Source organism: Pyrgilauda ruficollis, unplaced genomic scaffold (genome assembly GCF_017590135.1).
Source record: "Pyrgilauda ruficollis isolate IOZ18807 unplaced genomic scaffold, ASM1759013v1 scaffold241, whole genome shotgun sequence".
Classification (NCBI taxonomy): domain Eukaryota; kingdom Metazoa; phylum Chordata; class Aves; order Passeriformes; family Passeridae; genus Pyrgilauda; species Pyrgilauda ruficollis.
Window position 1 is genome coordinate 109,711 of NW_024523723.1, and position 17,174 is coordinate 126,884.

The 17,174-nt window shown below is 50.7% G+C and overlaps 1 protein-coding gene across 1 annotated transcript; it reads right to left on the reverse strand.

Annotated features, from left to right (window-relative positions):
* Positions 1-769: 769 nt before the first annotated feature.
* Positions 770-17,151, reverse strand: KLHDC10 (kelch domain containing 10). The gene is made up of 9 exons (XM_041470186.1): positions 17,004-17,151; positions 8,408-8,629; positions 7,448-7,602; positions 6,547-6,695; positions 5,869-5,953; positions 5,212-5,278; positions 4,642-4,689; positions 3,290-3,429; positions 770-2,241 (listed from the first exon to the last, which is right to left on the reverse strand). The coding sequence occupies exons 1-9, from the start codon at positions 17,131-17,133 to the stop codon at positions 2,032-2,034; spliced, it is 1,206 nt and encodes a 401-aa protein (XP_041326120.1). The 5' UTR covers positions 17,134-17,151; the 3' UTR covers positions 770-2,031.
* Positions 17,152-17,174: the final 23 nt, after the last annotated feature.

A 17,174-nucleotide genomic window follows, 5' to 3' on the forward strand; every position in this document is an offset into this window, starting at 1 on the left:
TGTGCTGTCCACCAGAGCTTTTTTCAGTACTTCCCAGAATAATCTTTTCCAGGGTTTTACCAGGCACTGAAGTGGGACTGACAGTCCTGTGGTTTCCAGTGTCATCCCTTGAAAACTGGGACCAGCTTCCAGCCAGCTGAGACCTCTCCAGAGTCCCAAGACTGCTCCAAAATCATTGAGAGAGGCTTTGTGACAACCTCAGAGAAAGCTCCAGAGAGTTCCAGAGTAAGAAAAACCTAAGAACCTAAGGAATGTGCTTGCTCAGAGATGCAGGCTTGGATAGCTCCAATATCCCCTTGGGGATGAGGAGAGATGCTCTTTAAAGCAGGTGAGAGAAAAACCAGCACAGGGATGACCAGGCAGCTCCAGGACAAAGGTCCACAAGACAAAGCTGGAAGTGTGGATATTCAGCCTCAGAGTTTGGGATGGAAGAAGGAGCTGGAGAAATGGTTCAGCAGGTCCCTGCAAGCCAGGGAGGCTGGGAAGGGGTTGAAATGCACAATTCCTGTGAAGGTGCAATGCAGGGGATGGAGACACCAGAGCTCCAAGCAGGTCCCACCAGTTCCTGTGGTCCAAGCACCTGAGAAAGCCTCAGCTGTGAGCTCCAGACTTTTTTTGAGCCTTGTGGGGGGAAAAAAGCAGCAACTGAAGCTGGAGAAAGAGGAAAATCTACTCCTAAGACCAGGAGAAGGTTAATTTTGGGACAAGGGGTGAGCTCCCTGTGTGGGGGGCAGTGACTCCAGCAGGCAGCACCTTTGGATTAACAACATGAAGACAATGCTATGGTTTATTTAAACATAAATGCAATCTCTTAAAAAGAAACTAAAACTCCAGAGTGTAACCTCTGCCTTTGATGAAGAGGAAAGCATTGGAAAAAGCTGATTTTAAAAACAAAAGGCACTTAAAAATGGGCTCCAACTGAAAAGGATTTTGCACAAACCTCATGCCTGGAGCTGTTCAGAGTTCAGTGGCCACTTAAACAAATGCAGTGTAGAGAGCACAAGAGGACCAGAGCCACCCTTTCCTGTGCACAGACAATCCCTGTCCCCAGAAGGAGGGACAGTTGTTCCCTCTCCCCTTTTTTGGATGCTGTATTTCTACACAGCCACTCCCCAAACGGGCTTTAAATCACATCTCCCACCCTCAGGGGACTGTGAAGCAACAAGAAAAAGGCATATTTGGGACACGTGGGAGGAAGGAGAACCAAAAGCTGGGAGATGCTGAGAACCAGGGCTTGGCTGAGCAGGTTCAAAGAGCTCTGAAATCTACAGGGTAAGTTTTTGCTGGAGCTCATTCTGGGTGCAAAGCGAGCCGAAAAGGTTAAAAAAGCCTCAGGAAAACCTTTTCCCTCCCCACCCCCAGTAAACTACACAGTAGTCCCTTAAGTGGCAACTTTTTCCCAGTCTTCCAAGCAAACCTTTCAATATGAAAAGGGGAGGACACAGACACTGCACCAGGGAAGCTGCAGGGGCCAAGCTTGGCTCGCCGCCCCGGGCGACGTTCCAGCCGTCTCCGGAAGCTCAGGGGTGGGAACATGCCCGTGGAACACATGCAGGGCTGCAGGAATGGCCTGGCTTTGGAGGGAGGGGCAGCTCAGCTGGCTGGGAGGACGGGGCATCCACAGCAAAAGAACAGCTTGGTGGGTGTTCTGCATCGAACGTCCTCGTTGGGTGACATGGTGGAAGTGCCAAGGTGAAGGTGCCACGTGTAAGCACGGGCTCAGACATTCAGGAACTCATTAAGCTGCCCAGTTAATTGCAAGCGTGTGCTGATGACAGGTTGCTGGTTGGCTGCTTAGTCTCAGAAAATACTTTTGGATTAATGGTGTGACTTAGAGCTCCATAAATAAAAAGGGGATTTTTTGCAATGACTAAAAGTAACCATGTCTGGAAAGGCATTGATGTATTTGCTGAGTAAGGCCTTGAGCAGGTTCCTCCATGTTCTTAGCAAGACCATCCATGGAATCCATAAATAAGGGTGGGAGGGGGAATTCTTCAACGTGGTGAGTCTTGGACACAAGTGGGAGATCTCTCATTTTAGTCGCTCAACGAGTCCCTGCGTCAGTCCAAGGTGCAAAAGCTGGGATCTGGAGAGAGTTGCTAGGTGAGGGAAAGATGCCAGGAGCTTCTCCCAGCACAGTTCCAGCAGGCTGGGCACCACCAGCCACATTTTGAACAGGGAGCCAGTCCGTTTGTTTTCGTGGATGTTGACCACCCCTCCGTGGACGTACATGCAGCCAGCCTGGGTGGGGAAAGGGGGACAGGAGTTACAGAGCCAGGAAAAGCAGGATTGGGCTTTATTCCCACCCCACAGCCTTCAGCAGAGCTGTCACTGCCTCAGCCACTATGGAATCCTCTCAGTCAAGGGAGGAATCACTGCTGGAGGGGCCATGTGTCATCCTAAACCACATATCCACCACCTCTGAGTGCTTTGCTCTGAGTTTTAGGTGATTTCTATGCCAAGAAATCCATTTTAGGAGTGTGGCAAACTGTTAATAAAGTAGTACAGAGCCATACTCATGTTCCAGCTAAAAATAACGTATTTTTAAACTACACCCACCTCACACAGACATCCTGCATTCCCTTGGCTCAGCACAACCCTGCTCCAAGGATGACAGGAACACAGAGAGATGGGAAAAACTCAGCTGCTGAGTGGCTTTTTTTTTTCCCACAGGCTGGCAAAGAAAGGGCATTCCAGCTGTCCAGGCAGTCACTGAGCTGCCTGGGAAACACCTTTATCAGGCTTCCTAGGAAAAGCTGCATTTATAACACTCTCCAAACACCAAGGAATGTGATCTCTGCCCTAAGGAGATGAGGAGCAGAAGGAGGTGAAGACACAGCCAAAGGCACTTCTTGCTGCCTGTTAATTACCAATCCCAGATCTCCAGACTTCTACTTAAGGCCAAAAGCTCTGGCAATACCAACATTCCTTAGTGGCTTCCAAAGGGTTGGAAACAGCCTCATCCAATCCTTCACCTCAGGCTGTTCTCAGTAGGATAAAATCACTACTCAGGGAGTATTTGTGCTTTTTTTTTTTCCTTTTACAAGCAGGAACTGCTGTTCCCACACAGACTTTAAAAGCTCAAATTCTGCATTATTTCTTTCAGAAAGCAAAATCCATAGTGTGGCTCCACTCTTCAAACAGCAGCAGGAAGAAGAGCCTCCCAAAAGCTGCTGCATGCAGTGGAGATCACTTCCTTGGGAACATCAGCTCTATTTGCAACCCACAGCAAGGTAAGAGTGCTTGGATGAAGAATCCCAGCTCCAGAGGAACAAAAGGAGTCACTTACTGGGGTGACAGCAGCACAGTGGAAGTACACAGGCTCTGGCATGGCAGCTGGGAGCTTGACCCACTGGAAAGTTTGGAGGTTCAGCTTCCAAACATCTCCCAGAATCACCTCTCCGTTGTAGCCCCCGCACACGAACACATCTGCAAGAGAGGAGAGGTGGGAGCTGCCAGGCCCTGCCCTGCCAGGAACAGGCTGGGAGAGAGGGCAGGGATCACCCTCCCCACACAGCTTTGTGTTTTACCCCAGCAAAGGCTCTCAGGATCTCCCAAATCAGGCCCACCACAAAGCAGAGGCCACTTAAGGATTCCCAGACTGGTTTGGGTGGGAAGGGACCTCAGAGCCCCTGCAGTGCCACCCTGCCATGGCAGGGACACTCCCACTGTGCCAGGCTGCTCCAGCCCCAGTGTCCAGCCTGGCCTTGGGCACTGCAGGGATGCAGGGGCAGCCCCAGCTGCTCTGGCAATTCCAGCCCAGCCAGGAATTCCTCATGGCCAAGATCCCATCCATGGCTGCCCTCTGGCACTGGGAGCCATTCCCTGTGTCCTGTCCATCCCTTGTCCCCAGTCCCTCTGCAGCTCTCCTGGAGCCCCTGCAGGCCCTGGAATGTGCTGGAAGCTCTCCCTGGATCCTTCCCTTCTCCAGGAGAACATTCCAGCTCTCCCAGCCTGGATCCCTGGGAGCTGAGGGGCTCCAGCCCTGGAGCAGCTCTGGGGTCTCCTCTGGGCTCTCCAGCAGCTCCAGGTGGTGCTGCTGTGTCCCCAGGGCTGGGGCAGCTCTGCAGGTGGGTCTCACCTGAGAGAAGCAGAATCCCCCCATCCCCTGCTGCCCACACTGGGGGTCAGGTCCCAACCCCACCACGGCAGCCTCAGGGCTAAATGCCACTGCAAGCAGGAGAGCATTCCCTCTTGTCACAGCCAAGCTGGGTTCCCAGACACCTGGGCTTGATCAGACTCCAGGGATTTTAAACCCACAGGGAACAGCCCCAGCTCCCAGTCCTGCCTTGCTCCCAGCTTTGCCCAAATTCTCAGTTCAGGGGCTGCCAAATCCTGCTGGAAGCATCTCCCAGCTCCTGCTTTACTCTTATTGGCACAATTAACACTCCTAGGAAATACAATCCAGCATTTCCCTCCACCCTTCAACAGAGAGCATTCAGCCACTGACCTGAAGGGTTTGGAAAAGAGGGATCAAGATTGTAACTGTTTTTCAGTGCAGAAGAAGGAATGGTGCCAAGTGGGCAGCTTAAAGCCTGTTAGAGAGGAAAAAATCCTCTTCCACGTGTTCCCTGCAGTTCTCTCCAACTCCCCCCTGTCTGGTTGTACAAAAGACACCAATTTTCTAGAGGTAAATCTTACCATTTTTTATCTGCACACAGCTGTGGCATCTTCTGGCTGCTGGGAAGCCTGGGGAGAATAAATTTTAAAGTATCTATCAGCAATAATTGCTTTAAAGTGTTAGTGCAAGTAGTGATTTTGTCTCAACGTTTAATCATGGAGTTTAATTTTTAAGAGGTTTTGCTTTCCTGCTATCCCAGGTATAAAAGGTGTAACTTTAAGCAGCTGTTTTAGGTTTGAGTTCTAATTCCTCTCTGGGAAAGAAAGAAAAATGCTGGAATTTTGTTCTCCAGAGTCTCAAATGTGGCTTGGTGAAAAGCAGCTGTGAGATTCCAGGGAAAGCCCAGGGCCTCAAAGGGAGCAGGGATGCTCTGGATCCTCTGGGAGCAGACCCAGGCACTGCCACCTTTCCCAAGCAGGGAGAGAGGGAAGCCAGACTGCCAAACTCCCTTGGATGGGTCAATCCTCAGTGCTGCAGCACAAGCAGGATCCCAAATCCAGCACAAAGCCACATATTGAACAAGAGAACTGCACCTCCAAGCACCTTGGCCACCCTGGCTTCCAGGGAAAGAAGGGACATGCCAAACTCACCGACTTTCTCGTGAGGTTTCGTGGTGATCTCCTCCCAGGTGTTGGTTTCCAGGTTGTAGGCATGGATCTGGGAGGAAGAAGAGGAGCCATGAGATTCTCCTGGCTCTGCCAGCACCAGGGTGATGCAGCCACAGGCTCTGAGCCACTATAAATAAATCCCTTTTTTTCATTAAGTGGAAACCCAAAAATAGCTGATCCCAGGCAGTGAGTAAGCAGGTCTAAAATCACCTTTGAAGCTCCATCCCAGCTTTGCTATTTCAGCCCTACAGCTGAAAAAAAGAAAAGAATATTGCTTTTTAAAAGAGCTGGACCAATTAAAATCTACACCCTTGAGCTCTCAGAAGGATTTAGAAATACCTTTCTCCTGCTGCACATAGGGAGAAAAATGGGACAATGGAGAGATAAAATGTCACATAAAGTGCTGCAGACTCCATTTTTTTGGAAGCAGAGCACTATTTAAAGTGACCAGATTCATCACCAAGTCATTCTGTGGCAAATCCAGGTTTTACAGATATAGGAGAACAATCTGCTCCCAATTATCTTTTTTTTTTTTTTCTTATTTTTTTACCAGGCTCTCCAGGCAAAGCCAGATGAAGAGGTTGTGTTGGTAACTCCTCAGTGTGGAAAATCTCCTGTCCAGGGTTCCAAATGCCTCACCTTATCCAAGGAATAAGCTGTCCAGGAAGTTCCACCTCCCAGGATATAAATCCGTTGACCATCATGAGCAATTTCATGTCTGTACCTGAAGGTGCAAAGCAGCACAATTAAACAAAAAAACCTTCTGGAAATCACCATCAAATTCCAGGGATTTCAGCAGAAACTCCCAAGCCTGGCTCTGCTGCATCAGTCCCTCAGCCTGGGAGCTTTGAGGAGATGTGGGAGTTTTCCTGAGCCCTCCAAGCAGCACCCCAGAAGTCTGAAAGGCATTTTCTGATTGCAGAGCAATTATTAAATAATTAAGTGTAAGGATTTACTGAATATCAGGACAGCCATCAATATTCCAGCCCATTCTAAGGGAAGTGTCCAAGGCCAGGCTGGATAGGGCTTGGAGCAACCTGGGATAGTGAAAGTGTCCCAGCCCACGGCAGGGGGGTGGAATTAAATTTATTTTAAGATTCCTATGAACCCAAATCATTCTGGGATTCTTCCATTCTCAATTCCCTGTTCTCATCTGGACACCAAACCATGGATGAGAGAGACCAAAATCCTTCCTCCCAATGCCACAACAACTCCCAGGCAAAGGAGGGCTGGAAATGGCAACCAGAGCAAGGTATCCCAAAGCTTCCCATTCCCTGCCTCCCAAAAAAAGCTCCCTGAGGCTGCCCAGGTGCTCACCTCTCCTCTGGCATGTCACAGGACATATTGTTTGGCTTCAGCTGGATCCATTCCCGGGTGTTGAGGTCCAGCTTGTGGAGATCAGTGCTGTAAATGTACCCAGTTGTTCCTCCAAACACGTAGAGACACCCATTGATGATGGCCATGGCCTGGCAGAGAAACCAGAAAGGACTTGGGACACCTGGGGCTGGAGAAGAGGGAATTCCTGCTCCTCCAAAGCAGATGTGCACCAGCAAAAAGGGTCAGTCCTGTGGTGTGAATTCACTTCCTTGTCCACCTCATTCATCCACTTTATGGAAAGTCTTAAAAGGTGTAATTCTAATGGAAAGGAACCCTAGGAACTCGCATTTAGAATTTTGGGTTTTAAGGGCTTTGGCTACAAACCAATATCACTTAAATCACTTTTTTTATCTTCATTTAGATCTTTAGGTTTTGAAGGTTTTTGACTACCAACCACTCCTTAAATCACTTTTTTTATCTTCATTTAGATCTTTGGGTTTTGAAGGTTTCAACTACCAACCACTCCTTAAATCACTTTTTTTATCTTCATTTAGATCTTTGGGTTTTGAAGGTTTCAACTACCAACCACTCCTTAAATCACTTTCTCATTTTCATTTAGAGTTTTGGGTTTTGAAGATTTTTGACTACAACCACTCCTTAAATCACACTTTTTTCGTTCAGCTACACCAGGCATTTAATGAACAAATTCTGCCCTTTCTAACTAGGAGAAAACCTCCCTTCCTTTGAAATCTCCAAGAACCGAGGCTGCTTCAGTTCTTCACGAAGGACGCCTGCTTCTCCTCGTGCTTTTCCACAGAAGGAACGGCTGTGGTGAGGCACAGAGAAGGGATCTGGGTGCCCTGAGGCCCTGTGAGCACTCAGGGCTCCCTGAGCTCCGTACCTGGCCGTAGATGCGGTTGGGTTTCTTGCCGCGGCAGCTCAGCAGAGCCCATCTCTTGTACTTGACGTTGCACACGTGGACGTCGTTCCCGTTGCTCTCTCCAAAGGGGATCCCGGTGCCCCCAAAAACCAGGAGGTTGTTGCCATGTAAAACAACTGGGGGAGAGAGAGGGAGGGGAAAAACAGGGATGCTCATTGCTGTGAGATCAGAACAGGATTTTATCAGGCTGGACTAGGCTTGGAGCAAACTGCTCTAGGGAAGGTGTCCCTGCCCATGGCATGGAATTGGATGATCTTTAAGCTGAGCCAAGGGAAATATAGGTTAGATATTAGGAAAAAGTTTTTCACTGAAAGAGTGATAAAGTTCTGGAATGGCTGCCCGGGGAGGTGGTGGAGTCACCATCCCTGGATGTGGCACTGGGTGCCAGGCTTTAGTTGAGGTGTCAGGGAAAAGGTTGGACTCGATGATCTTGTGAAGGTCTCTTCCAACCTTGTGATTCTGTGATTCTCCCTTCCAACCCAAACCATTCCATGTTTCCCTGCTCTGGAGACAGCAGTGCTCAGTGCTGTTCAAATTCCCTACAATCCACCGCGTGCATTGATGGCTTTGAGAGGCTCTAAAGGAGAAAGGATCCCACCTAAAACCATGGTAACCAAAGGTCTGCTTTGAAAAGTGAACAAAGACAGCTATTTTTGTAGGCTTGGAGATGTCTGCGTGAGGCACCTTCCTGCTGAAAGCACAGCAAGGTAAACACCTGGACAACACCTCTTGCTTTCTCATTTCTTTCTTTCCCTCTGCCTCAACCGAGCAAAAAGGAAAAGAAAATCCCAAACCCAACCCAACCTCAGGGCCTACTTGGAAAAACAGCATCCAGATTTCCAACTCTTGCCTGGATTTAAATAGCCAGGATTAAAATAGCTCCAGGAGCAGGCACGCAAGGAGTTGGATTTCCATACGTACGTGACATGGAGGCCAGCTCCCTGGGCATGTAGCCTTCAGTGCCCATCTGGTGCCAGGTGTCTGTGGCAAAGTTGTACCTCCAGAGCTCCCTGAAGAGGGGGTAGTCCTCGTTCTCTGGCCCCCCAGACTCATCGTAGTCGGGATTGTAGCCCCCGAAGACGTAGAGGTTGGAACTGTCGGCCACGCAGCGATGGCCGCTCCTGGCCGGGGGGCACCTGTGGCCTGCAGGAGGAGAAACAACAGCTCCACAAGAGCTCAGGGTGTGACCAGGGTCAGGAGTGTGCCCACTGGGGTGTATTCCACAGGGAATCCATAGGGAAGTGCCTCTGCAGCAGGAGGAAATGGCTTTGGAAGGACAAGGTGCAAAAGGGACAGTCTGTGTGTCACCATCTCGTTCTGGCCACTCCACCTCTGCACCACGTGGCAATCCCTCCACTACAGCCCTTGCTGAGGTATTTGATAAAACCCCTCTTCTTTCATTCTGCTTGGCAAATTTCACTTAGAAACAATTCCAAATGTTTGTATTTAGAGCTGCCCAATAGAGAAAACAAATAAGGATTTGCTTTTCCTCCTCCAAATACCTCTGACTCCCCTTTTTGATCCTTGTTCCCTTTGTTCCTTAGATCTCGAGAAGATTTTGTCATTAAACAGAACACTTCAGTTTAGATTAGTTCTGTTTAGTGACAGAAAATTTAGTGACTTTTGTCACTAAACAGGTCTGACAGAACAGGGAAAATCTGCTCTAAGTAAAGGCATGTGCCCTGGGCAGGAGCAGGGAATCCAGCTGAGATCCTACAGGCAGTGCAGCCATTCCCAAAGGAATCCTCTGCCTGCCCACCCCTAAAACTCATGGAAATAAAGGCAGGAAGGGCAATTCCAGCTCAGCTCTCAGCTGTAATAGATAAAAAGATGGATTGAGCCAAGGAAAAACTAACCAGGAGTATTCTTGGACAACAGAAATCAAGGTCTTGGCTGACAATTGACCAAAACAAACCCAAACAAATCAGTGACCTTCACCTTCCACCTGCTCCCACAGACTTTTTTATGGAGTTTAGGATAGAAAAGGAGCCAGGAAAGCATCTAATGAGGACCCAGCATGTTTTCTTCTGTTATAATTTCCTATTTTTCCTCCAGGAAAAGTGAAATAAATGATTTGTCCAGACCAAATAATGAATACTTGAGCTGAGCACAAGCAGTTTTGCTTCATCATGTTCAACTCTGGTCCAAAATTAAGCTGCTCTCCAGGGTTCAGACAAAGTTTTGACAGATTTGGGGTGTTTCCAGGAGTAATTGTGTCTCACAGCAATTCCCACTTAGAAAACTAATAAGCACTGGCTGGAAAAAGAGTGGACAGAAGTTAAGGAATTAAAGGAAAAATCTGCAGTGGGGACATGGATGTTTGGGCACAGGAGAGGGGAATATTTCACATCCTAATCTAAAAGGTGTTAAGGAATTAGGAGTTCAGATATTAGATTTTATTTCCCTCTAGTTCTAACACTTGCCAATAGAATTTTCCAGAGGGAAAAGAGGAGAATAAGGCTGAGTTTTATGTAAAGCCAATAAACTAAAGGTAAGAGGAGTAATTCCAAGAAAATAAATTAAAACACACCACCCAGGAGGCCTTCACTGCCATCCACCTCCCAAAATCAAATAGGGAAGGCACTTGACCTTGCCAGAAATCCCAATTTTCAACAAGAAAGGATCACATATCCCTGGAAAGGTCCAAGGCCAGGCTTGGACCCTGGGATAGTGGAAGGTGTCCCTGCCCATGGCAGGGGGTGGCACTGGATGATCTTTAACTCTTGCTCATCAGTGCCTTCAGAAAAGATTCCTCCAGTTGTGTCTTTTTAAGGAGAAGAGCTGTTCAAGGGTTAACTCTGACAAGTTCCTTCAGCAGCCAAACTCCATGGCTCCAATCAAGAGCTGCATTTCCATGGGAAAGGATCACATATCCCTGGAAAAGTCCAAGGCCAGGCTTGGAGCAGCCTGGGATAGTGGAAGAGTGTCCCTGCCCATGGCAGGGGGTGGCACTGGATGATCTTTAACTCTTGCTCATCAATGCCTTCAGAAAAGATTCCTCCAGTTGTGTCTTTTTAAGGAGAAGAGCTGTTCAAGGGTTAACTCTGACAAGTTCCTTCAGCAGCCAAACTCCATGGCTCCAATCAAGAGCTGCATTTCCATGTAATGAGGACTCGCTGGATGATTCACAGCTCCTGCTGAAATTCAGGAGAGGTTTGCAGCTGCTTTTGCTGCCCATACCACAGGTGTAACTTTTAGATGGGAAAATCCTGGGATTTGCTGAAGTTTGTCGTGAGCAAAGCCCATTTTCCCAGAGCTGAACCCCAAAACACCCACAGCTCAGGGAAGCACAGCAAGGCCCCGTTGTGTGAAAAGCTGGAATTCACCAAGTCCTGCTGTGAATTCCTTGATGCTGGACATGGAAAGCAGCAGGATCTACCAGGTCTGGGGGAAGAGGTTGAAAAGTTATGGAAAATGGCTTTAAAATGGAGGGATGGATGGATGGATATGGTCTGGGAAGAACCTGTTTTCCCAGTTTAAGATTCCAGAGAGAAGCAGGAAGGAAGGATGGGAAGGTGCATTTACAAGGAGGCTCTTTTTCCTTAGTCCTGAGGCAAAAATGGGAAGAGTAAAATTTTCAGGGAATAAGTTCCACCATCAGAATGAAACTGAACAACAGGATGAGAGGAAACAGCCTCAAGCTGTGCCAGGGGAGGCTCAGGTTGGATGTCAGGAGGAATTAATCTCATGGAAAGGGTTGTTAAAACATTGGAAGGGGCTGCTCAGGGAGGTTTGCAGTCCCCATCCCTGGAGGTGCCCAAGGAATACCTGGATGTGGCACTCAGTGCTCTGGGGACAAGGTGGGAATTGGGCACAGCTTGGATTGGATGTGCCTTTCCCTGCTCACACAGAGCCCCAGGCACCTCGTGTGGGAAGTGCTTCTCCAGGGAAGCACGAGGTCTTCTCCAGGGGAGTCCCAGGTCTCCAGAGAAGCACCAGACCTTCCCCAGGGAAGCTCTGCTTGTTGCATCTGGTGCTGGATACCCTCAAAAGTAAAAGGTGAGAAGCAGGCTGAGCCTCATGACCCAGCAGCTCCTCCTTCCAGATCTACGAGTGGATGGATGGCCTGGTGGAGGATCATCCCAGCCTCGTCAGCAAGATCCAGATCGGGCAGAGCTACGAGCACCGGCCCCTGTACGTGCTGAAGGTGGGTCCTGGGGCAGCCTCGCCCTGGAAATGCCCCTCAGGATGGGAAGCTGTGCCAAGGGAGCCTCAGGGTGGGCACCAGCAGCAATTTCCCCATGGAAAGGGTGCTCAGGCCTTGGCAGGGGCTGCCCAGGGAGGTTTGGAGTGCCCATCCCTGGAGGTGTCTGAGGAACTCTTGGAGGTGGCACTCAGAGCTCTGGGCTGGGGACAAGGTGGGGATGGGGACAAGCTGGGACTGGATGGGCTGGGAGGGCTTTTCCAACCCAATGGATTCAGTGATCCCAGGCTGAAGCATCACGACAGGGACATAATTAAGGCAAGTCCTAATTAAGGGCTGAGCCATCCAGCAGAGAGTGGCTGGCTGGGCACTGGCCTGCCAACACCCTGCTGAGCTCCCCTTGAAGCAGTGATTCACCCCAGGAGTTCTGAGGGAGCTGCTGCACTGACAATGCCAAGCTGTTCCTAATTGAACTCCTCTCTTGAAGGAGCTGTAATTAGGACAGGGATGAAACAAGAGGGTGTTTCCAGATGTGACATTGGAGCAAAGGAGGCTCAGGGGGACCTTGTGGCTCTGCACAAGTCCCTGCCAGGAGGGGACAGCCGGGGGGGTCGGGCTGTGCTCCAGGGAACAGGGACAGGAGGAGAGGGAACGGCCTCAGCCTGGGCCAGGGGAGCTCAGGGGGGCTTTTCAGGAAAATTCCTTCATGGAAAGGGTGGTCAGGTACTGGAATGAGCTGTTCGGGGCAGGGGTGGAGTCCCCACTCCTGGAGGGATTTCAAAGCCCCGTGGATGTGGCACTTGGGGACATGGGGCAGTGGTGGCCACGGCAGTGCTGGGAATGGTTATGGTTGGACTCAGTGGTCTGAGACCTTTTCCAACTGGAAAGATTCCATGACTCCATGAATATGAAATTGTTTAGAGCCTCCTGAAACCATCCTTTTCCTTATGACTGTCAGAAACCCTAAACAAATCCATTTATATCTCAAGGGTGGGTGTGAAGAAGAATGAGGCCAGGACTACTCAGTGACAGGAGAAGGGACAATGGGCACAAACTGAAACACAGGAAATTCCAGCTGGATATGAGCAAAAACTTCTACTTTGAGAATGGTGGGGCACTGAACAAGTTTCCCAGGGAAGCTGTGGCTGCCCATGGATCCCTGGAAGTATCCAAGGCCAGGCTGGATGGAGTTAGAGCCACCTGGGACAGTGGAGGTGTCCCTGCCATGGCAGGGGTGACGCTGGATGGGCTTTGAGTTCCCTTCCCACCCAACCCATCCCACAACTGTACACTCCTTTATCAGTTCCCTCTTTTCCCAAGCTAATTTAATCCCAACATCCACCCCAGGGTTATCTGCAGCACTTTGAGTGTCTCAAAGTTCTTCCTGTCAGGATAACAGGAAAAGGACCAGCAGCAGTGAAAAGCCTGTCCTGTTACCAGGGTGTCCCAAGCAATCCATGATTCCAACCCCACAAATCCCAGTGCAAGGCCATCCCAGCAGGTGTGTGTAACACCACCACATATCAGCATCACCACCAGCAGCAGAATTTCTACTCCAAGCCCTATTTTTGGAAATACAAACAGAACAACTACAGGGTGTAAAGCCAACAAATCCAACGTGGCTTTGGGTCCTCCTTTCTTCCAAGTGCCACATCTGTGGTGAATATCCCAGGGCTGTGCACACATCCTTTTCTCTGCTTTTTAAAGCTTTCTAAAGATGGCTTTGTGATTATTTTTCCTCCTGCCTGGTTTTTCAACACCCACAACAGCAGGATTCAATCTTTCCCTTTCCATTTCTGATCCCTGCAGCAATCCTGAGGGACGTTTAGGACAAGGGCTGAACCAGAACAAGACAAGTCAATATTGACTTTGACTCCTATCTTCAAAGTTTCATCTTTTCCACAACAGCTGGACAAAATAAGTTTGGAACTCGTGGAATTGGAGTCCCTCAGGAATGTTTGGATAAGCAGGATTGGGAATGCACAGCTGAGAGTGAGGTTTAAAACCTGGTTTGTTCATCCAGCTGTGTTCAGCCTCTGCAGATCCCACACTTCCCTTCCTTGGCAGGCTGCCCACGCCTGAGAAATTCCCAAGAGGAAAAATTCCTAGCTGTAGCTGTGTCCCTGAGCAATGGCTCTGAGGGGCTGAGGAAAAATGGGACAAGCCAGAGGATCCAGCCAAGGATGCCAAACACAACCTGCAGGACAGCCAAGAGATTTCCAGCTATTGCTGAGACCTCCAAGCAGTGTTTCCAGATTTACCATCCTGGGAGAGCTCCTGGCTTTGCATCAAAGTCAAGAACAGGCAACGAGGCTGGAGAGGGGCTGGAACACCAACCCTGAGAGGAAGCCCTGAGGGAGCTGGGGGTGCTCCCCTGCAGAAAAGGAGACTCAGGGCTGCCCTCAGCACTCTGCACAGCTCTGAAAGGTGCCTGTGCTCAGCTGGGCTGGGCTCTGTCTCCAGCAGCACTGACACAGCCACAGCACACAGTCCCGAGCTGTGCCAAGGGAAATTCAGGCTGGGTGTCAGGAAAAAGCTTTTCCAGCAAGGGGATAAAGCTCTGCCATGGCTGCCCGGGGAGGTGCTGCAGTCACCATCCCTGGGGGTGTTGAACAAGCCTGGATGTGGCACTGGGTGCCAGGCTCTGGCTCAGGGCTTGGGCTGGGCTGGACTCCGTGGGCTGCAAGGTCTCTCCCAACCTGCTTGTTCTGTGATCAGGTCTGGCTCTCCCAGGCTTTGCTCCCAAAATCTCTGGGGCAATCCCACTTTAAAGGATTTTACACCACTAAAACTGAGTGATCCTTGGGTTGTTTGTTTCCAAGAAGCATAAAGGAAAAGAAAGGAATTCTGGAGAATGAAAACCATAGAGCTGGAAAGATCATCTGGTCCAATCTCCTGTGGGAAAAGGACCTGGCACGAGGCTGTTCAGCACCTTGAGCAGCCACACCCTGAAACCCTCCAGGGACTCCACCACATCCCAGGGGAGGCTGTTCCAGGGAATGATGGCTTCACTGGAAAAAATGTCTTTTTTCCATTGGGATGAACCTTCCCAGTGCTCCTTGTCCCCACTGCTCCTCATCCTCTCCACGTGAAGGGAGACCATCCATCCTTTAAGGACTGGAAAACTCCAGAGAGGTTCCACCTGAGCCCTCCCTTCTCACAGAATCATGGAATAGAATGCCAGGATGGTTTGGGTTGGAGAGGACCTTAAGGATCATCCCATTCCATGGGCAGGGACACCTCCCACTGTCCCAGGGTGTTCCAAGCCTCATCCAACCAGGCCTGGGCACTGCCAGGGATCCAGGGGCAGCCCCAGCTGGAAAAGAATCCTGAAAAGTTTGGAAGAAAATTTAAGAGAATTGGGAATTTAGAGAATTGGGAAGGAAAGAAAACCTGGAAATTTTGCAGGAAAACTGGAAAGTGAAGAATGAAACCTGACAAGTCTGAAGGAGAACTGGGAGCTAAGAAAACAAACCTGGGAACTCTGGAAGAGAACTGGGAGTAGGAAAAGAATCCTTGGGAATTTACAGAATTGGGAAGGAAAGAAAACCTGGAAATTTTGCAGGAAAACTGGAAAGTGAAGAATGAAACCTGACAAGTCTGAAGGAGAACTGGGAGCTAAGAAAACAAACCTGGAAACTCTGCAAGAGAATTGGTAAATGAGAAAAGAATCCTGAAAAGTTTGAAAGAAAATTTAGGAGAATTGGGAAGAAAAGAAAACCTAGAAATTCTGCAGGAAAACTGGGAGGTGAGGAATGAAACCTGACAATCCTAGAAGAGAACTGGGAGTTAGGAAAATAAACCTGGAAACTCTGGAAGAGAATGGGAGCTCAGGAACAAATCAGGTTGGAGGAAATGGAATGAGGGGGAAAAAATTCCTCTCCCAATGGTTATGTAAGGGCTGCTGCTGGAGCTCTATAAATAGGACCTTCACAGGTGTCAAAGTGGGGGAAAACTCCAAAAATCCGGGGTTTTTTTGGGCTGGCAGCCAGTCTGGGGTTGATTCAGGCTGGTTGAAGTGGCCAGGCTGAGCTGGGCAGGGGCAGGGAGGGACAGAAGCCGTGCAGGAGCAGCAGGCTGCAATTCCCACCCGCTCCAGCCTCCCCTCAAATGCAGCCAGGGGAGAGAAGCAGGGCTGTGGTGCCAAAAATGGCATTTCCAGGGAAGGAAGAAAGGAAATGGGGCTGAGCATTTGCCCAAAAATAGAAGGTGTGGAGCCACTCAGCAAATTCCCAGTGCTGCTGGGAGAGGCTGGAAGGCTGAGCCCAGAGCGTGGCGTGTGGGAAATGGATTTACAGGGAAAAGATGGATTTCTAGGGAGAAGAGAAGGCAGCTTTCAGGGATGGCAACGTGCATGGAAAAGCCATTCCCAGCTGCTGTTGGTGCTGCCAGCCCTGAGGGGCTTCGTGGCCCACGTGGATCGAGGGATGGGAGTGGCAGGAAAGGATTCCTGGGAGATGCAGCTCAAGGTCAGGAGGAGCTTCAGGGAGAAGGAAAAAAGGGATATTGCCACAGCAGCTGGGAGTTCACACAGCCTGTGGCTGTCCCAGGGCTGCAGAACTTCCCAGTCTTGTGATCCCAGGGCAAGCTCAGCCTCCTCCTGGAATATTTGGGGGGTTTTGGGGTGACAGACATGCAGAAATGATGGAATAACCCTTCAGCACCCAGCCTTGCTAGGAGACAGGTGGAATTGTACCAGGGAAAAATTCCCACTTTGTCACACCCCAGGCAGGATGTCCCCTCCCAGGACTGTGGGGATGTCCCCAAAGCCCCCAGTACACTGGGACTGCAGAGTGGGGGGCTGCCAGGGGTCCCCTGGGTGATCCCTGTGGGACACCCCAATCCCCACAGCCACGGGGATGAACAGCTCATGGGGGCCCAGGGAACCACTGGGCTGGGGAACCCTACACCGGGTAACCTTAAATCCATTTTTAAAAGGATAACTGCCCCTCCATCCCTGATTCCAGGTCCCACAGCCTGGGATCACCGGGATGGGAACAGCCCAGCTCCCCCCACACCACGCCCGGCTTTGGGGACAGGGGCACCCCGTTATTCCCGGTCTGTCTGGGTACCCAGCTCCCCCCGGGAATGTCCCCGAGGCAGGGACAGCTGTCCCCTCGGGGCCTTGGGTGTCCCTGTCCCCTCAGGACCTTGGGGACGGCGGTGTCCCGGTCCCCGACCCCGGAGACGGGGGTGCCCCAACCCCGAACCCCTCATGGCCTTAGAAACGGGGGTGTCCCGGTCTCGGTCCCCCTGAGATGGGGGTGCTTCGCACCCCGACCCCTCGGAGCCCTCAGGGTCGGGGCTGTCCCGGTCCCGAACCCCTTCATGGCCTTGGGGTCGGGGTCATCCCCGGCGCCGGCCGCCACTCACCCGCCGCCCGCGGCCTGCCCGGCAGCTGCACGAAGCGGTTCAGGATCCCTCCCCCGCTGCCATCGCCGCCTCCCGCGGCGCCGCCCGCGCCCTCCCCGAGCCCGTCCCGGGCCGCGGCCGCCGCCGACATGGCCCGTCCGCTGCCTGAGGGACGGAGCGCGAACCGCCAAT